Source organism: Leopardus geoffroyi, chromosome X, assembly GCF_018350155.1.
Source record: "Leopardus geoffroyi isolate Oge1 chromosome X, O.geoffroyi_Oge1_pat1.0, whole genome shotgun sequence".
NCBI lineage: Eukaryota > Metazoa > Chordata > Mammalia > Carnivora > Felidae > Leopardus > Leopardus geoffroyi.
In genome coordinates, this window is record NC_059343.1 from 127,724,651 (window position 1) to 127,749,214 (window position 24,564).

Consider the following 24,564-nt stretch of genomic DNA (forward strand, 5'->3'; position numbering starts at 1 on the left):
GGAAACTGGGGCGGGGTTGCCCGACACAGGCAAGTTCAGCTGGCTGTCGCTGATGCCCGGGACCCGGGCGGGCGGCGGTCAGCGGGCTGCTCGCACGTGCGCCCGCCCGGCTGGCGCCTGCGCAGACACACGCTTGGGGGGAGGGGCGGGCCGCGCCAGTGGCCTACTGGAGGGGATTCTGGGCATTGGCCTCGGGCCGGTTTGCGCAGGTGCGTGGGGAGCGCAGGTGATGTCACCCGCTTCCTGAGGGAGCCTCGTTGGTTGGTTGGTTCGTTCGTTCCCTCGGCGGTTCAGCCGAAGTCCAGGCCGGGGAACCATGGAGGCCACAGATCGAGGCGCAGGCGGTGGGGCCGGCGGTCCCGAGGGTCAGCGTGGCCCGGGAGACCGCGGTGTCCCAGATGGCCCCGGAGGCCACGAGGGCCCCGGCGGAGGTGGTGAGGGAGAGGAGTGTGCCGCGGCCCGTGCGGCCCCGCGGGTCGCGCAGGCGCCATGTGCTCCGGTCCCCGGCGCAGCTGCCGTGCCAGGGCTTGGCGGACACCCTTTGCCGGGACCCGGTGGGCAAGGCGGGCCCACAGCCGGAGGGCCGGGGAGCCGGCCGCTGCAGTTGTATCCTCTCGGCCGAGTGGCGGGTGGCCGGGGCGATGGGCCTAGAGGAGGCGACGGGGCGGGGAGCGGAAGGCAGGGGGTTCAGCCTGGGGGTCCAGGGCAAGGAGGGGAGGGGGGGACCGGGGCACCGGAGGGACCGGTCCGGGGGGGCGGATGGGCCAGGGGTGGCCCGGAGGGGTGGCGGGGAGAGGCGGCCTGATGGACCAGGAAGGAGGGGAGCGGACCTGAGAGGATGGAGGCGGGGGGAGAGCGGCCGTGGGGAAAGCAGGCCTCGGAGTGGTCGGGACGCCTGAGGCACCGACGCGATCGGTTTTCGATGATGCCTTAACCGAATGGCTACCAGCTACGTCACCATGCCTTTCCCGTCACCCACGGAGGCACAGGTGGCCCACCAGTGTCTGGCGACACAGGGCCAGCCCCAGGTCGGGGCAGTTCGGAAGGAGTTCACGGTATCCGGCAACGTCCTAGTTATGTTAGTTCCAAACGGGTCCCTCGTGGGGGGTGGTGTCAGGTCGCTAGGGCCTATCTCCTGAGGGCCGTTCTAATAGTGAATTGGAGACACCAAAGGTTAGGTCCAAAGAGGTAGGGTGTGGCACCCTGAGCCTGCGGCCACCTGAGGGGGGGCAGAGAGATAGGGGCAAGAGTGATGACATTTCATTTGGATTTTCTTTTTCCCTCACTTTTAGCCGACTGACTGCCGAAGACCCTGGCCAACTCCAGGTTTCCATCGCCTCCTGTCTTGACCAGCTTTCCCTGTTGGTTTCGACCATGCAGCGCTTCGTGCCCCCGTTTTTCAGACTGCCGGAGCCAGGCAAAAGGGGCTAATTGTAACCTAGCGTCCCTTCCTTCCCTCGGGCGTCCATTCCGATGCTGGTTGCCGCTTTATTACGGGGGTCTAATTGTTTGTATTGGACTTTGGGCCTTGTTTTTCCCTATTGCTGGAGGAGGGGCGTTCTTACAGCAGAAAATAAAACTATTTTTCCGCATCTGAGTGTATTATCAGCTACTGTGTCAGAGCAAAGGAGAGGGCAGAGAGAGAGAGAGAGAGAGAGAGAGAACCCAAGCAGTTCCTGTGCTGTGAGTGCAGAGCCCGACGCAGTGCTTGAACCCACCAACCGTGAGATCATGACCTGAGCCGAAACCGACTCAGGTGCTTAACCGTGTACCACGTGGTCACCTTTAAAAATGGTTTCCCGGCAGCGTGTACCCAAACTCTACCTAGAGTTTGCCTTCGGAGAACACATGGTCCAGCTTGCGCACTGGTGACAGCTGGGTCCTCTGCTTCCCTGTCCTGCGATGTGAATGGGAGTCTGTTGGCCTCCCCCAGCTTCAGCCAGTAAGTCATTGCGGATCACCCAAATCACCCCGCATTTCCTGAGTCTGTTGCTTGAAACCCACTGACCGTTCTCATCTGTACGAGTTGGAGTACTTTGGTTCTAAGAGACAAAACGCAGCTCTAAGTGGGAAGGGAAGTGCTCATTGGTGAGATGCCCACGTATATACACAGAGGGTCCTGCTGGAGTGTGTAGCACACCACTGATCAGCACAAGTGTGTGAGCAAACCATGTGAAGCCAGAGAAAGAACCATCTTAAAGGAGGAAAGGTAATTGTGCTGACCCCTCAAGCAGGACAGAGACTGGTGGCTATCCCCACTGGCAGGGAGGACAGACCTCGTAATTCTGGAGGCCTTGGGCAGGGCACTCAGAAGGGTCTTGCCTCAGTAGTGTAGCGGGAGAAACGAATCCTCCACTGAGCTGTTCTGGTCCCACGCAGCAAATCTTCAAAGCCAAGACTCAAAAGGATCAATCTTTTCCCACTCACTTAACAGCATCCCTGAGCAAAGCTCATGACTATGTTTAGGAATACAAAGACATCCAAGGACACCTGGGTGGCTCAGTTGGTTGTGCGTCTGACTCTCGATTTTGGCTCAGGTCATGGCTCCAGGGTCGTGGGTTCGAGCCCGGAGTCGGGTTCTGTGCTGAGCGTGGAGCCTGCTCAAGATTCTCTCTCTCTCACCCTCTGCCCCTCTCCCCCGCTCTCTCTGTCTCCAAAATAAAAAGAGAAAATTCTAACCTTTAAAACAGGCATACAAAGACATCCAGAACCCAAGGAAAAATCACACTGTCTGGCATCCAGCCCAACATCACCAGGCATGCAGAGAAGCAGGAGGATCCAACCCGTGATGAGAAGACAAATCAAGCAATAACAGGCATCCAGACTGGCAAGAAAGAAGAAAAACCGCCCTCATTCTCAGACATGATTACGTATAGAGAAAATCTAGTGGCGTCTACAAAAGAGCTGTCAGACTAATCAGGGACCTTAGCAAGTTTTCAGGATTCAGCATATTTTAGAGAGAGCTACTTTAAGGACATGTACACATTAAAAATAAGAGGCTTAGGGGCATCTGGCTGGCTCAGTCCATAGAACATGTGACTTTTGATCTCGGGGTCATGAGTTAGAGCCCCACATTGGCCATAGAGCTTATTAAAAAAGAATAAAGTAAAAGGCTTCATTCTCCCTGTTGAAAATATGGGAAGAGATGGTCCCCTCCCCTTCCTTAAAGCGTTTACTTTACACGACTTGTAAGTTCTTTCTTTGTTTCTTTGAAAATGGGTAGTATTTTTAAAGGGTAGAGGCGCCTGGGTGGCTCAGTGCTTGAGTATCCGACTTGAGCTCAGGTCATGATCTCATGGCTCATGACTTTGAGCCCTGCATCGGGCTCTGTGCTGTCAGCACAAAGCACGCTTCAGATCCTCTGTCTCCCTTTCTCTCTGCCCCTCCCCCACTCCTTCTCTGAATAAATGAATGAATGAATAAATAAATAAATAAATAAATAAATTTAAGGAAAAAAAGGCTAAAAGAGCCCCTTGCCATCTTTATAGCCCAGGAATGTGTTCTTCAAGGACCTGGGAAACATCTCTTTGGAATGTAAACATCAAGCAAGACTGTGTCCCGATCTTCAGTTTCTGTGGGAAGGTAGAAGCCTAACTTCAGTAGGCACCTTGCTCCAAGTTGCAAAACTAGCTCCTGTCATAAAGATATGAAAAAGCTTATTTTTTCCTTGGATAAAGCCGATTAATTGTATGAGTCTGCTCAAGCTGCTATAGCAAAGTACCTCACACTGGGTGGCTTACACAGCAGAAATTTATTTTCTCACAGTTCTGGATGCTAGAAGTCCATGATCAAGGTGCCAGCAAATTCAGCTTCTGGTGAGAATTTGCTTCCTTGCTTGTAGAGGTCCACCTTCTCCTCTGTCCTCACATGGCCTCTCCTCAGTGCAGGTGAGGAGAGAGCGGGGGAGTAGGGGCGGGGAGGGAGGGAGAGGAAGAGGGGGGTGCTCTCTGGTGTCTCCCTTATAAGGACACCACTCTTATTGGACCAGAGCCCCATTCTTATGACCTCATTTAAACTTACTTCCTCAAAGGTCCCATCTCCGAATACAGCCACACTGGGGTTTAGGGCTTCAGCATATTACTGTGGGGGAGGGAACACAAACGCACCGTCTGAAACAGCCACGACCTAATACACACGGCCACCCCACTTCCCAGGGAAATTCAGGATGAACTATGTGCGGGGCCTGGTGGCGTCACGTCCTCTTACTTGAGGTCTACTTATGGTGGATGTTGAGAACACGTGATGAGCTCTACCCGCTTACCTATACAAAAGGGTGAAAGCTCCCTGTCTTTGGAATCTCTTAGCAGATTGCCTGTGATGCGCATCACATTCTGGTGCAATGCCTACTCAATGAGAAAACTGTTTTGCTTCCACAATTGTGGAGACTTTTTTCTGGGTTGGCAGATGATTTGGCTCTATTTTTTTTTTTTCTCAGCTAGGAAAAATGCCTGAGAAGAGCCCTCTTCATAGTCGAGGGAAGAGGGCAGGGGGAAGAGGGAAACAGGTACCCCCATTGTGCCCTCCATTTCAAAGAGGGCCAAATGAAGATTTCAAGGTACAAAAGGACCTGGGAGTATAGAGAAGCCACTGCAAAGCCAGGATTGGGATTCTTATCAACCTTATGTTCTCCTCAATTCTTTCTAATTTTTTTTTAAATGTTTATTTATTTTTGAGAGAGAGAGAGACAGAGAGACAGAGCGTGAGCAGGGGAGGGGCAGAGAGGCAGAGGGAGACATAGAATCTGAGGCAGGCTCCAGCCTCTGAGCTGTCAGCACAGAGCCCGACAAGGCGCTGGAACTCACTAACTGTGAGATCGTGACCTGAGCCCAAGTCAGCCGCTTAACAGACTGAGTCACCCAGGCGCCCCATGTTCTCCTCAATTCTTACCTACTTTGCCTGCATTTGCCCATTTCTGCATTTTTCATTAGTCACACGGATGTTCCCTGGAGCCGTAAGAAGGAAAAACACTCTCCCAGTCTCCTGGTGGCTCCACTCAACCGTGCTGAGGTTGGAGGGATAGTGTGGCTAAGACAGTAGGTGCTTGAATCAAACAGACCCGGCCTCTGTCAGCCTCCATTCTTCACCTAGAACCGGTGTAGAGACGACAGTACCCAGCTCACCAGGCTGTCCTGAGAATTACACATGACGATGTGGGTCGGGAGCATAGCATAGCGCCCGCACACAGAAGATTTTGATTTCATTCTATTTTCCCAGGGTGGTCACCACAATCACAGCAGGCACTAGTGGCAGAATTCTGGCTACCAGAGTGGTTCGCCTAATTGGCAAGTGAGGAATTTCCACCTCAGTGTTGGAGCACGTGGAAGCGTCATGAAGAGTGAAAACTATGCTCTCTCGAGTTATGTCGAACGGCGTGACTATCCCCTGCCTGCTGTGGCCCACATCGACCACGTCCGCCAGCCAGAAGGCCTTGAAAGAGAAGAGGCCTTGAAAGAGAAGAGGCATCCTCTCCACTGATGAAAAAGCTGAATCGTGCCACATCCAGTTCAACGAGGGCTTGGCTGAAACGGACAGGAGCACAAACAAGCAGAAGATGGTTGTAGGCACCACCAAGTTCTCCATCAGCCACTGCTCTCGTTCTGATCTGGGAGAAGCACTGCGTGTACGGCCCCATCCCGCAACCTCTGAAGAGGAGTGGGTGGCCAAGCAGACCGAGAGGATGCTCGACTTGGAAGGCCAGCCCAATCCAGGGCTTCTCAGTCAAGCGGGACTACGACAAAAACGAGTGGATGAAACAGTAGCCCGCCACCCGGCCATCTGAGCCTCGCCTTGTCCTGCAACCTCCACGCAGCTCGGTGTACTTGCTGGGAACTGTTGTGTCACAGCACCGATGCTAACAGGTGAGCAGTTTACGTGACAAAAAATATTTCCCCCAAACTACGCTACACTGCCTCTCTCTCTGCCTCACTCACCCCGACCCACCAATTGTCCCAGCACTTGTCTTCTCTGATTTGAAACAAGGCCAGGAAAGCACAACGTTCTTATTCTAGTGTTTCTAAGTTCTTTGCTCATGCAAATTGAGTTTTTTTTTTAATATATGAAATTTGTTGTCAAACTGGTTTCCATGCAACACCCAGTGCTCATCCCAAAAGATGCCCTCTCCAATACCCATCACCTGCCCTCCTCTCCCTCCCACCCCCATCAACCCTCAGTTTGTTCTCAGTTTTTAAGAGTCTCTTATGCGTTGGCTCTCTCCCACCCTAACCTCTTTTTTTTTCCCTCCCCCTCCCCCATGGGTTTCTGTTAAGTTTCTCAGGATCCACCTAAGAGTGAAAACATACGGTATCTGTCTTCCTCTGTATGGCTTATTTCACTTAGCATCACACTCTCCAGTTCCATCCACGTTGCTACAAAGGGCCAGATTTCACTCTTTCTCATTGCCACGTAGTACTCCATTGTGTATACAAACCACAATTTCTTTATCCATTCATCAGTTGATGGACATCTAGGCTCTTTCCATAATTTGGCTATCGTTGAGAGTGCTGCTATAAACATTGGGGTACAAGGGCCCCTATGCATCAGTATTCCCCTATCCCTTGGGTAAATTCTTAGCAGTGCTACTGCTGGGTCATAGGGTAGGTCTATTTTTAATTTTCTGAGGAACCTCCACACTGTTTTCCAGAGTGGCTGCACCCAAACTGAGTTTCTTCTTGTGGCAGAAAACAGATCCAGCCACGACAGGGATGCGGGGAAACCACCATTCTGCTGGTGCCAGAATTCTGGCACATTTTCTGGAGAGCCACTCTGTATGATAGATCTGCCTCTTGGAATCCATCTTAAGAAAACAGCCATTCACGCAGAGACTTATACACAAGAATCCCACCGAAACATTATGTGTAATAGGAAAAAAATTGCGAAGAACCGAAGTGCTGAACAAATGCATCATAATACATCTTGTACGTATCCATGCAATAAGATATTTTTGAAGAAGCTTCAGACAGAGGGAAAGCCCAAAAATGTTTCAGGAATTAAAAACTGATGCTAAACTTGAAAAAGCTTACCCCTTGCTATGATGGTTATACATTTAACGTATTCCTACAACCCTAAAGCTACGAGAGTATTCTGAAATCCTGACAGTAGTCAATGTTGAATGACAGGACCCAAGCAATCTTAATTTCCTTTCATTTCGTCAATTGTATTCGATCGCCTTGTACTAGAGTACTAGAACCAGAACCTCCTCCTCCAACCTGAGGACACATGGAAGAAAATCTGGGTGCTGAAAAGAAACTCAGATACGGAACATTAACTCAGTTTTATTATCTGTATTCTTTAAGCAGCAACCAAAACAAGTGGGCACAGAGCACCCAAGGGCCAGTACAGGCAAATAACCAAGCCCCAGAAATAAAGTGGCAACTACTGCAAAGGTCATGCCCCTGGGGAAGGGCACATGGCCTTCCACTGGATACTGTCATGGACTCAGCGCCCTTTTCCAGGCCGAGGCCTAGGAAAAATCGCGGGCACCAAGTGCTGCATGGTCTGCACCACCATGGAAAGCTGGTTGAGCAAGGAGGCGGTGGAAATCTGCAGGAGGACAGGGTCTTCAGCAGTTAGTCGGCTAAAAGTAAGGGGAAAAGGAAACCACTTTAGATTTGAGAACTCCTGGCCCTCCTCACTCCAATCTCCCCCCTCAAGGTTACTCCTCCGTGTCTCCCTTAGAGCAACCCCTGAGGCTGCCACAGACCCGGGGCCCCATGTGCCTCCTTAGACCAAGCCCTTGGTGTCTGCACATCTCCAACCGAAGTGTCCGTCAGGCAGAGGTTACCTCAGCTCCCCACTGCCTCCCGCCAGCCCCTTCTAGAACTTACATAAACAAGTCACTGCCAATCACCGTGAGCTCCGTGTGAACCGCTTCGTGGTAGCGTTCGGCACTCGAGGTCAGGTACTGGTAGGTCAGCTCCGCATCCACGTAACACAGGAAAGGCACCGTGAGGGCACTGGTGGACATTCGGTTAAGGCACATCTGGGTGGGCCTCATGGAGGAGGCTTCCTTGCCCATTGGAGGCCCGCCTTCCCCCAGACCGCCCTTAGGGCCACCCAAGGCCGCCCCTTCAGGAAACGTGCATCACGGCACCCCCAGCTGCTTCCTCCAGCCTCCCTCGGCCCCACCCCCACCCCCACCTCCCTTCTGTGCCCCCGCAAGTCCCCGAAACCTCTCCCGCCCATCCACCGGGGCCCCCACCTGCCTCCCCTCCCGGCCATTCCCCACTGCCCCCCGACCTCGGGAGCTCCTTGGAAAGGATACAATTCCAACACTTGCTTTTCTGAGGCTTCCCCGGAGGCCGAGGCCGAGGCCGAGGCCGAGGCCGAAGCCTCCTCCCCCTGCCTTGGGGCGGGCGATGCCCCCTCGACCTGGGGAGCTTCCCCAGCCACGGTGCCCGACGTCGCGGTGCCGTCCCGGCCTCCGGGATTTCCGGGGCCACTGGACGAGCCAGCACTACCCGTCGCACCACCGGCGGCGCCGTCGTCCAGGATCTGCGCGCCGTCCGCGCCGTCCGCACCGTCGCCCGGGGCCTGCATGGCCCCCACACCCGCCCGCTCAGAGGCCGCCGCCAAACCGCGCGCCCCGCCGACCGCTGAGGCGCTGGGACTGCTTCACGAAGCCCCGCCCCTCCGTGCGCAAGGCTGCTGGGGATGCCCAGGGCGCCTGCGCAGACAGACCTCTGGTGAGGTTTCTGGCATGTGATTGGTTCCCGCCAAGCTGGCCCGGCTGCCCACGGGCCGCCAGGGAGACCCCGTCGGCAGCGCCGGAGAGCCAGGGCTCCCTGACGAAGCCCCGCCCCTAGTACGCGACGCAACTCAGTCTCCCTCGCGCGCCTGTGCAAACAGGCCCCTCCTATTCTGGACGGAGGGTTAGAGTAGGAGCGTGGGGTTGGCGGAAGGTGGAGTGACGCCAGACAAAGGGGGACAGAAAAAGGGGCAAATGTGGCGCGGGTAATGCGGTCAGGACGTGGCTGCCTTAGCTTTGTGGGGACGCTGGCCACCATGGTTAGGACTTGGAGAAGTGTGCACTGAGGGAAAGAATCTGCCGGTATCCCTGTGGTCCCTCGGTGCGTCTCAATTGCCCCATCGATACATGGCGGGTGGAGGGTGGCAAGCTGAGGGAAGTTGGATCGTTTTACAAAGTGTCTGCCAATCCCAAACTTTCCCGTTTCTAAGAATAACGGCATTCCTCGCTTGCAAGAGCTATTGATGTGTTCTGGATAGAAGTCCCTTATCAAACATATGATTTTAAAATACATTCGCCCATTTTATGGGTTGTCTTCTCACTTTCTCGACTGGTACTGTTTGCAGAACAAAACTTTTAAATTTTGACATAGTCGGTTATCGATGGTTTCTTTGTCACTTATGTTTTTGGCCCCCATTCTATAGAGAGAAAGGCAGATACTCTGTGCAATACACAGTCCCACTGGGCAGTCACCTGTGTCAAAGAGTGGTGACTATGTGCATGCTGAGGTCACGCTCCTAAAAGCAGCTCATTCACTGGGTTCGATGGCTAATTCTATGTATCAGCTTGCCTGGGCATAGGGTACCCTGACAGAACGTTATTTCTGGGTGTGTCTGCAAGGGTACTTCCGGATGGGATGAGCGTTTGAATCTGTGGACTCAGTAAAGTAGACCCCCAATGTTGAGCAGGCATGGTCCAATCCATTGAGAGCCTGAATGAAACAAAAAGTGGAGGAATGAAGGAGGAATTTGGTCTCTCCCCCAGGCCTTTCCTCTGCCTCTCTGTTGAGCTGTGACATCACATCTCACCTTGTCCTGCCCCCTGGGACTGGCATTTACACTGCTACCAGCTCCCTTGGTTCTCAGACCTTCAGACTCAGGCTGAATTACACCATCAGCTTTGCCGGGTCTCCCGCTCAGCTTGCAGGCAGCAGGTCATGGGACCACTCAGCTTCCATTCTCATCTATCCTCTATCTATCTATCTATCTATCATCTATCTATCTATCATCTAATCTGAATGAATGAATGAATGATCTGTTGGTTTGGCTTCTCTGGAAAACCCTGACTAATACAGATTTGGTACCAGGAGTGGTTCTAGAGGAACAGAACTTTAAGGATGGGTTCTCGGAATTGGTTCTGAGGTTTCTGGAATTGGCTCCAATCTGATTAGATTTAAAGATGCTCATGACTGTTTCTGGTAGCAAAGAGAACACTGGTAGCCTGTGACATAAGCTGATAGAGATATGCAAAATACATGCACTGGCTACTCCTAATCAACTACTTCTAAGAAACAAGGAGCTGGGTGACTCTTCTATGATACTTTTGAACCTCTTTGGAAAACTAACAAATATAATGACATTGGTTGGTAGCTCCTAATGTGGTTTGGGAACGTGGTTAAATGGAAGGATGAGCTCAGAGATTTGAATTCCCAGCTCAAACACCACATCACCGGCCTAGGGGCTTGTATGTGTGCCCTTTAAGAAATCCTAACGTTCTTTAGCCACAGAGCCAAAACTGCTGAAAATTCAAATGCAGAACCTAAGTGCAACTAACTGAACTATAATGCAAGTTGAACTCCCAGACTTGAAGCGTGCCCGCTGTGAAACTGAGGCCATTGATTGGGAAACAATGGGATCCTCTAAGTTGAGATGGAGACTACATGTGGGAAGACACTGCTGAAGCTGGGGGCATTGAGCCCCTAAATTCTCTTTTTAAAATGTTTATTGATTTATTTATTTATTTACTTATTTATTTTTGGGAGAGAATGACAGAGTGTGAGCGGGGGAGGGGCAGAGAGAGAGGGAGACAGAATCCGAAGCAGGCTCCAGGCCCTGAGCTGTCAGCACGGAGCCTGATGAGGGGCTCAAACCCACGGACTGCGAGATCATGACCTGAGCCGAAGTCGGACGCTTAACCAACTGAGCCACCCAGGTGCCCCATTGAGCCCCTAAATTCTGATGAGTCTTCTTTACCAGTGGAAATGGCCTCCCCACCCCCAGAAGAAGTGGCCTATTTACCCCCAGTGGCAGCAGCCTCCTAGCTCACAGTGGTATGGGCCTCTCCACCCGCCTCTGAGGGGATTAACCACACATTGCCCAAGGAAACCATAATGGCCTCCCCGAGGCAGTTGCCATGCAAGGTAATGCTGATTCTCTTCAGGACCTACCCCCACCACCCCTTTTTGCTTCTAGACCTATAAGTAGACTCAAGTCCCAGCAGGCCCCTACAGGCAAGTTACAAAGTGTGACACATGAGGAGGTATGTTCCACTCCAAAAAGAATGACTTGACTTTTCTAATTTATACAGACAGAAATCTGGGGAACATGTGTGGGAATAGATACTGAGGGTGTGGGACAATGGTGGAAGGGACATAAAGTTGGATCGGGCCAAATTTATTGACGTGGGCTCGCTAAGCAGACATCTTTCATTTAATATTGCATCTCCAGGAATTGGAAAGGTCTCTAAAGGTTTGTTTGTTTGGCTGCAACATGGACCTAAAGGCGGCTCACCATGAACAGATTAGAAATGCTGGACCTACCTCGTTTTAGTATAGAGGAAGGGATCAAAAGGCTCAAGGGAGGGCAAGGAGGTCTGGTGCGGGGTGGGTGTCAGGAGGGGATGGGGAAGTCGGGTGCAGGTTGGCGGTGGGGACACGAGGGGACAAGAGATCGGGTGCTTGGTAGGAACAGGGGTCAGGAGGGGAAGTGGAGGATGGGTGCAGATTCTGGGTCAGGAGTCAATGGGGAATTGGGGTGCAGGGTGGGGGTCAGGAGGGGTTGGGAGGTTGGGTGTGGGGTGCTGTCAGGAGGGGCCGGGGTTGCGTGGGAGTCAGGAGAAGACAAGGAGGTCTGGTGCGGGGTGGGTGTCAGGAAGGGATGGGGACATCGGGTGCGGTATGGGGTTGGGGTCAGGAGGGGACGAGGTGATCGGGTGCGGGGTGGCGCTTGGGGTCAGGAGGGGATGATGAGGTTTGGTGTGGGGTGGGGGCCAGGTGGGGCGGGGAAGTTGAGTGGGCAGTGGGGGTCAAGAGGATGGCGGAGGTTGGATGGGGGGTAGGGTGGGGGTCAGGAGGACACAGGGATATCAGGTGTGGAGTGGGAGTCACGAGTGTCCAGCAAGGTGGGTGGAGGGGTGGGTGTGAGGAGGACTCATGGAGATCGGGTGCCAGGTAGGGGTGGGGATCAGGATTGGATGGGGAGGTGGGGTGTGGCGGGGGGGTCAGGGGGTGAGAGGGAGATCGGGTTCAGGCTAAGAGTCAGGAGGGGACGGGGAAATCAGGTGCAGGGTGGCGGTGGGGGACAAGAGAGAACGAAGTGATGGGTGCTTGGCAGGAGTGGGGGTCAGGAGGGGACGCAGAGGTTGGGTGCAGATTCCAGGTCAGTAGCAGATGGGGAGATCAGGTGTGGGGTTGGGATTCAGGAGGGGATGGGGCTTGGGTGCGGGGTGGGGTCAGGACGGACCGGGAAATTCGGGTGTCGGGTGGGGGTAAGGAAGGGACCAGGGGATCGGGTGCGGGGTGTCAGTGGGAGTCAGGAGGGGATGGCGAGATTGGGCTCAGGGTGGGGGTCAGGTGGGATCTGGAGGTTGGGTGCAGATTCCGGATCGGGAGTGGATGGGGATTTGGGGTGCGGGGTGGGGGTCAGCAGGGGACGTGGATTTTGGGTGCAGGGTGGGGTCAGGAGGGGCCGGGAAATTCGGGTGTCGGGTGGGGGTCAGGATGGGACAAGGGGATCGGGTGCGGGGTGCAGATGGGGGTCCGGAGGGGATGGCGACATTGGGTGTGGGATGGGGTCAGGGGGGGACCTGGAGGTTGGACCCAGATTCCGGATCAGGAGAGGATGGGGAATCGGGTGCGGGGTGGGGGTCAGGAGGGGACCTGGAGGTTGGGTCCAGATTCCGGATCAGGAGAGGATGGGGAGATGGGGTGTGGGCCAGGAGGGGACGGGGCGTTTGGGGACAGCGGGTCCAGCCCACTCCCGGGAAGGGCCGCACTGTGGCCGCCGAGCAGAGAAGGCAGTGGCTTCGGGGTGGCCAAGTCGCAGCGTGTGCAGAGGTGGGGGGCTGCGGCCCTTCCCACGTGCCGGGGACCCGCAGAGAGCGGGGTGCGTGGACGCAGGAGGGACAAAAGAGCTCAGGCAGGGGAGGACGGCTTGGCAAGGGAGGGAGCGGCCCCTCCTCGCCAGCCCGGCTCCGGGGGGACCCTCCTCCCCCAGGTCCTCACCCCGCCCTGGACCGAGACGCCTCCTGTCGGAAGCCCAAGTTGCGGCAAAACCTGGAACAGACCATCAGCCTCGTGTCCGGCAACAGCTAAGGGTGGCGGAACCGGTGAGGAGGGGGCGTCCCAGGCCTGAGGTGACCTCGGGGCCGAGCCCTGGATCGGGCGGCACGGGGGCGGGGATGGGGTGGTCACCGGTCTCTCGTGCCCTGCGCACACCCGGGCCCCCTTCCTTAGTGCCTTTCTTTGGGCCCTGCGTGGGGGCGGTGGTGACAGGACCAAGGGTCCTGACCCTGGCAGCAGCAGTATCCCCGCCCTCCTACCCTCGTGCCCCCGGGTCGTGCCAGCCCCTGCCCCCTCTTCCTGTTTATACCCGCAACCACCTATTTATTTAATTTATCTGCACCTCACCGTGTCCGTCTGTCACCACGTGCCCCTCCTCTGGGATGTGGACAACCTCACGCCCCTTCTGTCCTTGGGTCGTCCTGGCTCCCTGGTGGCACGGTCAGCCTCGGCCTCGCCTCTGGCACCTGCCCCTGGCCGTGGCCGGCCCCGCCGGGTCCGAGCAGGGGCCCCCGACACCAGCAGCACTTGATGGCGAGGAGGGGGGCGCCCAGGGTGATGCGGCGAAGCCATCCCCAGACTGTGGCTGCGCCCAGGGGTCTCCCCGCGGCTGGGTCCCGGCATCCCCTCCGGACTTGTCGGGGGTCGGACCGTACCTTTCTCGGGCGCCCTGTCCCCAGCACCTGGGGAGCTATGAGCGGGTTCGTGCCAGGGCCCCACGTGGGCCTGGGGGCTCTGGAAGTCTCCTTCTCCAGGCCCGAGCGCCCAGCTTCCTCGGCGTGGTGCCCGCTCAGCCCGGACCCCTCACCCCCGCTGCCCTGTCCTGCGCCCGCCCCGAGTGGCCGAGGCGGCAGTGCCTTACCCCTCTGTTCCCTCTTCCCCCTCCGAGGAATCTGGCCCCGGCGCGTGGTCCCGGAAACCCAGCTGTCGCCTCTGTTTTGGCATGAGCTTCTTTGTCGTTGTTCCTGGAACCTTGTTTCTGAATTAAACGTCGGGAAAACGGTGGCAGTGTGTGGCGGGTGGGTGGTCGGCGAGCAGGGAAGCAGGTGGGGAGGCTGTCGGACTCTGGAGGAGCTGGGCTCCCTTTATGGGAGGAAGGGTGACCCGTTGCAGGCGTCCCGCGCATCTGAGGAGGTCCAGGGCCACGTCCGATCCGTGTCAGCAAACCCCGGTGGCTCTCCCGTCAAGATCCAGTCGGAACCCGTTCCCTTCTCCCCACCTCCGCTGGCCGCAGCCTGGGGGTCTCTCGCCTGCGTGCCAGTCTCCCCACTTCTGTCCTGCCTGCCCTCGTCCCCTTCCCAGCGCAGCAGGCACTGGGAACCTGCTAAGACGTAAGCTGCATCCCGTCCCGCTCCGTTCAAGACTCCCTAGGGTCATCGACAGCACCCAAACTCCTTCGTGTCCCACGACGCTTTACTGCCGCAGGTGCACCTCCATGCTGACGGGCCCACCTGCTTCTTACCCCCCGACACCTGTGAAAGTAATGCAGGTGGGGAGAGCGTGGGACGCAACCTTAAGGAGAGCGGCCGGGAATGCTATTTGAGTGGGCCAGATGGAACCCCGGGGGACGAGAGGTCCAGGCAGGGAAGAGGCAGGGCAAGGGTCCTGAGGCAGGCCTGGGCCTGGTGTGTTTCAGAGAAGGGAGGAGGCCAGTGTGGCTGGATCCGAGTGAGCAAGGTGGAGAGGGGAGGGAAGGAGGCCGTGGAAGACGCGGGCCGCATCACATCTGACGCGGCGGGCCGCGGGGCAGGGCTCTGGCTTGTCTCTGGGACGCGTTGGAATCGACTTGTTTTGTGACCTGACTGACGTGTTAAGGCCGCCCGGCACCTTCAGCGGTCCGTCTGTGGGGCCAGGGCGGTGGCCTAACTCTGGGCTCTGCTGGGAGACGGAGGGAGGCTCACACTAAGTTCCGGTCTCTTGACGATCTGGCCCCACAATTCCGGGCCAGTCTCGGGAGCCCTATCCGGAAAGGGTGGGTCCCAGTGCCCCTTCTCTCTGTCCCTTTCCTCCAGCTGCCCCTTGCAGTCCCTCCCCTCCCTCTCTGGACTCCTACCCACAGAAGACTCTACCACCATACGGCTTGAAGGCCTACCAGCTAGGAGCCAATGCCTTTGTAAACTTAAAGAGCCCAGTTTCTCTGTTAAAAGAAGGGAGAGCCACGTTCTCAGGTGAAGTGACAAGAAAACCTACGGTTCCTCAATTCAATAGAGGACAAGACTTTTCTATTGCAAGTGAAGAAAGACAAAAAGAAAAGCAATAAAAAGTATTCACGACGGGGGGGCCTGGGTGGCTCAGTCGGTTGAGGGTCTGACTTCGGCTCAGGTCACGATCTCACAGTTCGTGGGTTTGAGCCCTGCGTCGAGCTCTGTGCCCACAGCTCAGAGCCTGCAGTCTGCCTCAGATTCTGTGTCTCCCTCTCTGTCTCTCTGCCCCGTCCCCGCTCACGCTGTCTCTGTCTTGCTCTCAAACACTAAATAAAAGCATTCAAACAAAAGAGAAAAAGAAGAAAGAAAGAAAGAAAGAAAGAAGAAAAAAAGGATTCGTGTTGGCTTAACCAAAGGGAGAGTTTCTGGATGTGTGTAACTGAACGATCGTGGCGGGGGCGGGGGGCGGGTAGTTCTGTCTTCAGGCATGGCTGGATCCAGGATTTGGTTCTCTGCGATGTGCCTTCCTGCTCTTGCTTCCCATCTGTCCAGTGTCAGCCTGTTCCCTCCCCCCGCCCCCGTAGCCCCGGGAAGGCCGGAAAGGAAGGAACCAAAACCGTGTTTGCTTACAGAGATCATGACCATGCATGTAGAAACTCCGAGGGAACCCTCGTGAGGCTAGCACTCCTGTTTAGCGAGGTTCCAAGACACAAGCTACTCAGAGGGAGCTAACCAGCCCCCACCCCGCCCCCAAACCCGTAGCCACTCGTGGCACCACTCCCTTGCTCATCGGAAACAAGGCCAGTAAGCCCCCAAATTCCTAGTGTTTCCGTGCTTATTTCCCCGGTACAAAAGGAGTCTTCTACTTCGGTAGGAAGCCACCCTACTGGTTGGTGATGCGGGGAGACCAGACTTCTGGCGGCGGGGCGTCTTTTCTGGAGAGCACTTGTGTGCCGAGAAGCCATAGAACGCGGGGATTCTACCTCTTGGAAACGATCTGAAGGAAGTAACTGTTGGCGCAAAGACTTCTGTTCAAGAATCCCATTGACTCACACGACCCATACTAGGGGCAAAGCTGAGAACGACCCGACTGCTCAACATTATGTAACAATACGTTTGTGTGTCTCCTGGATAACAGTTTTTGAAGAGTTTTTAGGGAGTGGGAAAGCTAGTACGTTCAACGGGGAAAAACACAAACAAAACAAAACAAAAAGGATCCGGAGAAAAGTTAACGCTAAACTGGAAAATGCATACATTATACGTTGTTATCCATTTAATGGGTAAATACAACTAGGAACGTATTCCAAAACGTCAGCAGTATTTACCGCTGAATACAGGACCTGATTTTCCTCTCCCTGAGGCGTCTTCGATAAGCTTGGGCTGCTGGACTACGATTCCCAGAACCTCCCTTCCAACACCAGAACAAAGGTAAGAAAACGTGGAGGCGCAGGAACTGACAAGAAACTCGGACACAAAAGAGTAGCTCAGTTTCATGTTGTGCAGTAACAAACACGTAAGCGCCCGCCCCTCCGGGCGCAGGGAAGGAACTGAAGTGGGCCAAGAGCCACCGAGGCCCGGACCTGCAGAACGTTAGACCCGCGATAATAAAGTGGCGAGGACGCCAAGGGTCAACGCCCTGTGCCTTGCCCCGTGAGGGCTACCAGGTTAGGCCTCGGCCCCCTTTCCCGGGCCTAGGCGTGGCGGAGGCCGGGACCCCAAGGCGCGAATGTTTCGTATCACCAGGGGAAGCCGGTCCAGGAAGGAGTTGACGGAAACTCGCAAGAAGATGGGGTCTTCAGTAGTCCATCTCCTAGAAGTGAGGGAAGAGGGAAATCCGGTTAAAGGGGAGACCTGCTGTGGAGGTGCAGGGCACCAGCCCCTTCCCCCACACAACCCCCCCGCCCCCCGCCTTCCACCTAACGCGTGCGTCGGGGCCTCCACGACGGCACTGGAAGGCAGAGATGCGACCACGGCTCCCGCCGCCACCGCCCACCCGTCCCGCGCATACTCTTGTTGGAGGGAGGACTCACACGGCCAGGGCGCTGCCCCTCACGCAAAGCTCCTTCTGAGCCAACCCTCGGTGGCGTTGGACGTGTGTAGTCAGGGACCTGCGGGCCATCTCTGCCTCCAGGGGCGACCGGAAAGACACGGTGAGCCTGCTGGGAGGCACCCGGTTAAGGCACAACGGGCTCCTGGAGTTCCCATGGCCTGAAGCCTCCTGACCACTCAGAGGCCCACTTCTACCCCCGGGACACTCGCGCTCCCTCCCGCCACGTCTGCCCACCCTGAGCCGCTTCCCCCACCCTGGGGGCCCGCGGGCACCGGCCGTCCCTGTCCCGCCAGGCTGCCCACCCCCGCCCCCGTCCGTCCCGTCCCCGGGCTGCCGCCCTGCTCCCCAGCCACCCCGCCACGGCCCCTGCCCAGACAGGCTCCGCGGAAAGGATACAACTCCAGCAGTCTTGAGGAGGTCACCTCGGCCGGCGCTGCGTCTCCACCGGGGGCCAGGGCCCTCGGGGCCCGTTCGGCCAGGGGAGGGGCGCAGGCCCCCTCGACCACTGCTCCCTTGCTGCCAGGGCCACCCTCGCCATCGTGGCGGCTGCAGTTGCCCTGGCAACCGGGACCTCGGGGGCTAAGCTGGGGGTCGTGGCCGTCCGTGCCTCCGTCGGAGGCCTGTGGGCCTGCCCCCGCGTCCTCCGCGCCACCCTCGGGAGCCCGCGTGACCGCCGCGCCGTCCGCGCCGTCATCGTCAGGGGCCTGCGTGACCGCCACTTCCTCCGCGCCGTCGTCCGGGGCCGGAGAGGCCGCTTGGTCGTCCGGGGCCCTCATGGCCGCCGCACCGGCCTCCACAGAGCCCACCGCTACGCTGCGCCCACTGTCGGCGGACCGCTGAGACCCCTGGCAGGCCTCGCGAAGCCCGGCCCCTCGGCGCGCAAGGCTGTCGGGGACGGCCAGGGCGCCTGCGCAGACAGACCCCGCGGAGCTGGTTCCCACCGAGCCGGCCTCGCTGTGTTGGCCCAGAGCCTGGATCCGGTCGACGCTGAAGCCGAGGAGATGGAGGCTGGCTCCGGAAGCTGCGCCCCTCGACGCGTGACGTCACTGTCGGCTCCTTCGTCCGTCCCCGAGAGCATTCTGGTGAGGCCACTGGCACGTGACTGTTTCCGGCGCGGCCCGCCCCTCCCCCCAAGCGTGTGTCTGCGCAACGCCAGCCGGGCCCAGTGCGAGCGGCCGGCTGACCGCCGCCCGCCCGGGTCCCGGGCATCGAGGCGCGGGCCGCGCTCAGGCGCTTCTGGGCAGCACCGTGCCGGTCCCTGTCCGTGGGCTCCCCGTACGGCTCGGGTCTGCGTGTGCCGGGACCCGTCGCCGGGGGCCGGGGGGGGGCGGACGCGGGATGCCGAGCAGGGGCCACTCCCAGGCCCTGCCTGTCCTCAGGGAGCACGCCCCGCGCGGCCCCTAGGGGAGCTGGAAGGGACGGGCCTCGCTCCCTCACCATTTCTCGGTCCCGGGCGCCGTCAGTCCCCCAGTGCCTGCCAGCCTGGGGGACGGTACACCGCCGAGGGCGCGACCGGCCTCCGGCCGGGGGCTCCCAGGCTCCCGCCTCCCACACCGCAATGGCTGCGGGCTTGGGCCGGGGGCCCGGGGCCCGGGGGCCCAGGGGGGCCCAGCTGGACCCGAGGGCAGCGGCACGGGGGAGCACAGCCCCGGCGACAGCTCCCCGGTCGCGTTGCCCTCTGCTGCGGCAGCCCTGATGGGCTGTCCCTCCCTCAGGAACAAAGTCTTGCGGCTCTCGGGGCGGGGGGGGGGGTGCTGGACGTGCCAGGGGCCCTCAACTGGGAGGTGACCCTGTGTCTGGCGGCCTGCTGGGTGCTGGCCTACTTCTGTGTCTGCAAGGGGGTCAAGTCAACAGGAAAGGTACAGCTGGAGGCGGGCGGGTCGGGGTGGGTGATGATGGCAGGGGCGGGGGCAGCATGGTCGGTGGGGAGAAGGGGTGTCTCCGCCGGGGGGGGGGGCAGGGGCACCCCGCCACGCGAGGTGACCGGGCCAGGGCCTGAGGCGGGGGCAGGTCCTTGAACCCAGCCCGGTGGATTTCCCACGCGTGCCTGGGTAGTCCTCCGCAACCTCCAAACTCCAGCCCAGCCGCCTTCCGTCCTGAGGGGACAGGCCCAGGCGACAGCCAGCTGAACTTGCCTGTGTCGGGCAACCCCGCCCCAGTTTCCCTCTCTTCCTCACTCGCTACTTCCTCACTCTCTGCTTTGCGGCCAGCCTGGGGGGACCCGGCCCGTGGCCCTCCCTTGCCTACCTGTCCTGCTCTGCTGAGGGTGGGACGGAGGCAGAGGTCTTCGCGGTCACCTCGCTGTCGCCTCTGTCTCCGGCCGGCCCAGTCCACTCCGTCCTGCCCAGGACCCTGCCTCTGTGCAGAGAACCACAGGAGGCATGGGACCTGCCTCCAGGCCGATGTCCTGCTCCCCACCCGGGGAAGGTCCTGCCTCCGCCCTCCCTCTCTACAGCTGACCTGTCCTTGCGGGGGCGGCCGATGGCCAGCTGAGCACCCCGCTTCCTTCGGGAGGAGCCCAGGCTCTGAGGAGTAGAAGGGGGGGCTGCAGGCTGGCCTCCCGCTTGACCTCGGAGCGGACCGTACCACAGTGGGGGGAGTGTGGCCCGCCTGCCCCCCTGCTGAGGCTGGGGGCCCCTAAGTGGGGAGGCGGGGCCGCAGGGCCCCTTCTGAGCAGGTCCCCCCCCACCGTCCCCCCCCCCACCCCAGATCGTGTACTTCACGGCTACCTTCCCCTGCGTGGTCCTCGTCGTGCTGTTGGTGCGGGGAGTGCTGCTGCCCGGCGCCCTGGATGGCATCATCTGCTCTCTCAAGCCTGACTTGTGGAAGCACTCACTGGGTCGTGAGTGCCGGCACCACGTGGGGCGTAGAGATCACGCACACAAGGATGTCAAAGAATTGAAAACACTAAAGGTCATGTAAAGTCATTCTGAACCTTTTGGGGGAGAAATACACAAAAAAGAAGTGGGGACCACCCTCAGTCCCACCACACAGAGATACGAGGTGTTTACACGTCAGGCTACCGTTGCAGGATTTCCGCGCACGTATACAGTAGCTTGGTAAGTTGGGATTTTAGTGATTTCCCTTTTGCACTGTGGTTTTTCCTATGCGACCGCATCCCTGTTCTCCGTGGCCACTAACTACTTTAGCTCCAGTCGCCATCCCTTCCCTCCTTGCCTCCTACTGGCAGGCTTGCCCCCCGACGGGAGCCGCTTCGTGACCTTCCCAGACCGCCGGTCTGACCCGCACCTGTGCTCAGTCGCCCCCTCCAAAGGCCGCTTTGGTGTGTCCACCTGTACCGGGGAAGGGGACGGGGTGCGGGGCCGTGTCCGTCTGGGCCGTGGCCCATCTCCCTCCACGAACCGCTGCGAGGTCGTGGAGCCCCACGTGCTGGGGACACTGAGCCCAAGGAAGAGGCAGGGCCCTCTGGACAACAGGCCGTGGTGCCTGGCGGCCTCCCACGAGGTCTGGGGAAGGGCTAGGGGTGTGGGGAGGGGGTGGAGCTGAGGTAGGACTGGTTTGCGTGGGTGCAGTGGGGTCACACGTCACAGCGCCTGGCGACGATTGGTGGGGGAGCAGCCGCTGGAGAGGCAGCAGCTGCTGGGGAGGCGGCCGAGGGCGGGGTTTATAGACGTGCCTGTGTTGAAAGATCCTTGTTTTCCGGCTGCAGGTTCCTCCCGCCCGTGCCTGGAGATGAGAGCTGCCTGCCCCGTAGACAGTGACAAAGAACAGGGCAGACACAGACAGTCCGAGGCTCAGGCTGAGGCGCTCCCTGGTGACGTTGCTCATTGAAATGCTTCCACCAGCCACAGGCCGCTCTAGACACTGGCCACCTTCTTGCTGTGACACCTGCCTCCAGGACAAGGCAGCTGTGCCTTTACTTTCCTCACTTGTCCCGAGGACCTATTCGGAGACGCTCAGGTACACATTCGTAACTATAGAGTCACGGAGTTCTCCACAGCTGTGTCACGTGCTCAGAGGCTTTAGGAGTTGGGCCATGGCAGTCTGTTTGGGCATGGACAGTGGGGACCATGAGCCGCACCGCCGTGTGGGGAGTAGTGTCAGGCAGAGGCTTCCTGGATATCGCAGCTGGCGGGCCGTCGAAGGCTCGTGGCACGGCTGGTTCAGGCAGACGCATCCACGCGGGTGCCCATTTGGGCAGACGCCCTAGGGTGTCGTGGCACTCTAAGGGCTGGAGCTTCCTAAGTGAGAACTGATTGGCTACAGAAGGGACTGCTTGGTGGGAACCAATCACCGGTCAGGAGGCATTACCAGTGGTCCGTGTGGACAGTTGCTCTGGGCATCCGGAATTGCATTGTGGAGTAAAGGGGTGAAGCATTGTGAGAGAGCGCTTTGTCCTTCAGTGATGCCTTGAGAGGGTGGGAGGATTCAAAGTTGGGTCTCAGGTGGCTGGTGGAGGCCCCGTGAGGGCAGCAGACGAAGGCACAGGTGCCGTGGGCGTGGTGGTGGGCGCAGCAGGTGGTGGCCAGTGTGTGCCAGGTGGACCTCGTGGTGTCAGTGGCCCCAGAGTCCCTGGTGGTTCGGGCGGTGCCTGTGACCCTGGCCATCCCAGCAACCCCGGAGGCCTGAGCAATCCGGAAAGAACCAGCATTGTGGGAAAGGTAGGTGCCGCCTCTGGTGGCGCTCTCCAGATGGAGCGGGCACCCTACACACCAGGTCCCGGTGGAGATGCCGCGCCTGGCGCTAGAGGTCCTGGTAACCGACTGCTTCAGTTGTATCCTATTCAAGGAGTCCCAGCGGGCTGGACGGCAGGGGGATGGGCTGGAGGTGGTTTGGCGCGCGGCGGGGTGGGGTGTGGGGGGAGACTTGGGGAAGTGGAGTTGAAAGGGGAGCAGGAGGGAGCTCCGGGCTCCTGGAGGGTATCGGCTAGGGTTTGGCCTGTGCTGACAGAGGATGGGGAGTGGGGTGGACCGCCTGATGGGACTGAAGCGGTAGGGACAATGCTATCCGGGGTGGCCTGGCTGTATAGGGTGGGAGGTTGTGGACAGCCTGAGGGTCAGCCTGGGGTGGGGAAGGCAGGCCTCACTGAAGAGGAGGCCTGAGGCACAGGCAAAATTAGTACTGTGGATGGTGCCTTAACCCAGTCTCCACCAGCACCCTCACTATACCTTTCCCCTCGGCCATGGATGCGGAGATTGCCCACAGGTTCCTGACTCCAAACGAGGAGCTCCAGGAGCCAGTTCGGAAGGAGCTCCATGTGAACGGCAGCATCCTGACTGTGTTAGTTCTAGAACGGTCCAGGGAGAGGGTGGTGGCAGGTGACCAGGGACAAGGTCAATTCCGGAGGAGCTGTAATGGAGACAAGGGAAACAGGAAAGGAGTGAGTCGAAGGAAGGAGTGTGGTGCTCTAGGATCGTTGCTGTGTGAAGGGGCGGAGCGGGGAATGTGCCCCACCTGCCCCCTAACTTGACTTATTTTTTCCTACCTTGTAGCCGCTTGACTGCCGATGACCCTGGCCAGCTCCAAATGTCCATCACCTCCTGTCTTGGCCAGCTTTACCTAGTGATACGGACCATGCAGATCATCATGCCCCCCTTTTTCACAAATCCGCAGCAGTGAAAAGGTGGCTGGACCCAACTCTGTGTCCCCCCCATATGACAGTGATTCCTGCAGCAGCTGCCGTTTCCTTACTGAGGCCGCATCTTTTGCCTCTACTGGCCCTTGGGTGCTTCAGATCCACATTTTTTTTTTTTTTTTTTTTTTTGGTGATCAAATGGTAACTGCTACTGTTCTAAGTCTGGGTTTATTTTTAGCATCTACGCCTTCTCCTATTCTCGCCTTTGTTCTCAGGTAGGGGGAGAGATTCTGACATTCAGATACTCAAGTACTAGAAGGCAATTGAAGAAGACAAGTTAGGCGATGGGAGAAAAAAAATTATGTCCTGTTATTCAGGACATTAACTACCGTCCACATGTTAGAATTTTTGTTTTAGTTTTATACTAGCATGGACGTAGTCATGTATAATACCTGCAGAGTAGGACTTTGTGGCTTATCGGCCTTGATTCAGATCTGTGGAGAAGAGCGCTGGGACAGCTGGCTGGGTCGGCCCCACTGCCCATTCTATACTCCCGTGTCATCAGAGGCCTCATTCCCTGAGGTTCCGAACCCACAACTCTCAGAGCTCCTTGTGGTTGGCTCTCACATGTCTCATCCTTCCCCAAAGTGTTTTTCCAGTTTATTACGCTGCTGCTTGCTTCCCTAAAGTCCTGACAAGGGTCCTTGAGGAAAACAAAAAGGGGAAGAGGTCTCCCTGAGGTGGGGAGGGGACATGAAGTCCATTACCCTTTGCCTTCTCCTCCAAGACTCTCTTATTTAGCACAACAGTGGGGCCACGTACAAGGCACCCGAGTGGCTGAGGAGGGGAATGGGCGACGCCCCGGTGCACGAGGTGAGTCTCTAAAACGGAGAGAGGAGGAACAGAGCCTTGCCTGAGGGAGAATTAGCACTGTCAGCAGAGAGAGACTGAGCTGTGGAGAACGCCGTGACTCTATAGTTACGAATGTGTACCTGAGCGTCTCCGAATAGGTCCTCGGGACAAGTGAGGAAAGTAAAGGCACAGCTGCCTTGTCCTGGAGGCAGGTGTCACAGCAAGAAGGTGGCCAGTGTCTAGAGCGGCCTGTGGCTGGTGGAAGCATTTCAATGAGCAACGTCACCAGGGAGCGCCTCAGCCTGAGCCTCGGACTGTCTGTGTCTGCCCTGTTCTTTGTCACTGTCTACGGGGCAGGCAGCTCTCATCTCCAGGCACGGGCGGGAGGAACCTGCAGCCGGAAAACAAGGATCTTTCAACACATGCCTGTCTATAAACGAAGCACCGCATCGTTAGAATGAAAGATAAAAACCATATGATCATCTCCCTAGGTGCAGAAAACGCATTTGACAAAATAGAACATATTTCCATGATAAAAACCCTCCACGAATGGGGGCAGAGAAGTTGTATAGCTCAATACCACAAAGCCCACATAACGACAAAACCCACAGCTGACATCATACGCAACAGTGAGAGGTTGAAAGCTTTCCCTCTAGAATCAAGAACAAGGCAAGGCTGGTCAGAGACGTACCGGGTTAAATTTCAATCCTGGACGTTGAAATGTGTTGAGGATTGGTCCGT

General features: G+C 57.7%; 3 protein-coding genes, 2 long non-coding RNA genes and 1 pseudogene across 5 annotated transcripts; 3 read left to right on the plus strand and 3 right to left on the minus strand.

Moving 5' to 3' along the window:
• Positions 1–491: 491 nt before the first annotated feature.
• Positions 492–1,592, plus strand: LOC123594024. Its single transcript, XR_006710643.1, has 3 exons — positions 492–606; positions 950–1,078; positions 1,293–1,592. It is a non-coding gene; the product is annotated as an uncharacterized LOC123594024 (long non-coding RNA).
• A 3,629-nt stretch (positions 1,593–5,221) lies between these two features.
• Positions 5,222–5,852, plus strand: LOC123594020 (annotated as a pseudogene).
• Positions 5,853–7,255: 1,403 nt separating this feature from the next.
• On the minus strand, positions 7,256–8,687 carry LOC123594015 (cancer/testis antigen 1-like). The gene is made up of 3 exons (XM_045470572.1): positions 8,261–8,687; positions 7,824–7,952; positions 7,256–7,573 (listed from the first exon to the last, which is right to left on the minus strand). Exons 1-3 carry the CDS (start codon positions 8,533–8,535, stop codon positions 7,435–7,437), a joined length of 543 nt encoding a protein of 180 aa, XP_045326528.1. The 5' UTR covers positions 8,536–8,687; the 3' UTR covers positions 7,256–7,434.
• Positions 8,688–16,862: 8,175 nt separating this feature from the next.
• LOC123594484 (collagen alpha-1(I) chain-like) lies at positions 16,863–19,352 on the minus strand. Its single transcript, XM_045471210.1, has 5 exons — positions 19,299–19,352; positions 18,873–19,168; positions 17,832–18,422; positions 17,416–17,544; positions 16,863–17,195 (listed from the first exon to the last, which is right to left on the minus strand). Exons 1-5 carry the CDS (start codon positions 19,350–19,352, stop codon positions 17,051–17,053), a joined length of 1,215 nt encoding a protein of 404 aa, XP_045327166.1. The 3' UTR covers positions 16,863–17,050.
• Positions 19,353–21,380: 2,028 nt separating this feature from the next.
• On the plus strand, positions 21,381–23,184 carry LOC123594021 (EKC/KEOPS complex subunit LAGE3-like). Its single transcript, XM_045470578.1, has 3 exons — positions 21,381–22,170; positions 22,551–22,676; positions 22,889–23,184. The coding sequence occupies exons 1-3, from the start codon at positions 22,088–22,090 to the stop codon at positions 23,013–23,015; spliced, it is 336 nt and encodes a 111-aa protein (XP_045326534.1). The 5' UTR covers positions 21,381–22,087; the 3' UTR covers positions 23,016–23,184.
• LOC123594026 lies at positions 22,636–24,078 on the minus strand. The gene is made up of 3 exons (XR_006710645.1): positions 23,964–24,078; positions 23,424–23,674; positions 22,636–22,745 (listed from the first exon to the last, which is right to left on the minus strand). It is a non-coding gene; the product is annotated as an uncharacterized LOC123594026 (long non-coding RNA).
• Between the last annotated feature and the right edge of the window lie 486 nt (positions 24,079–24,564).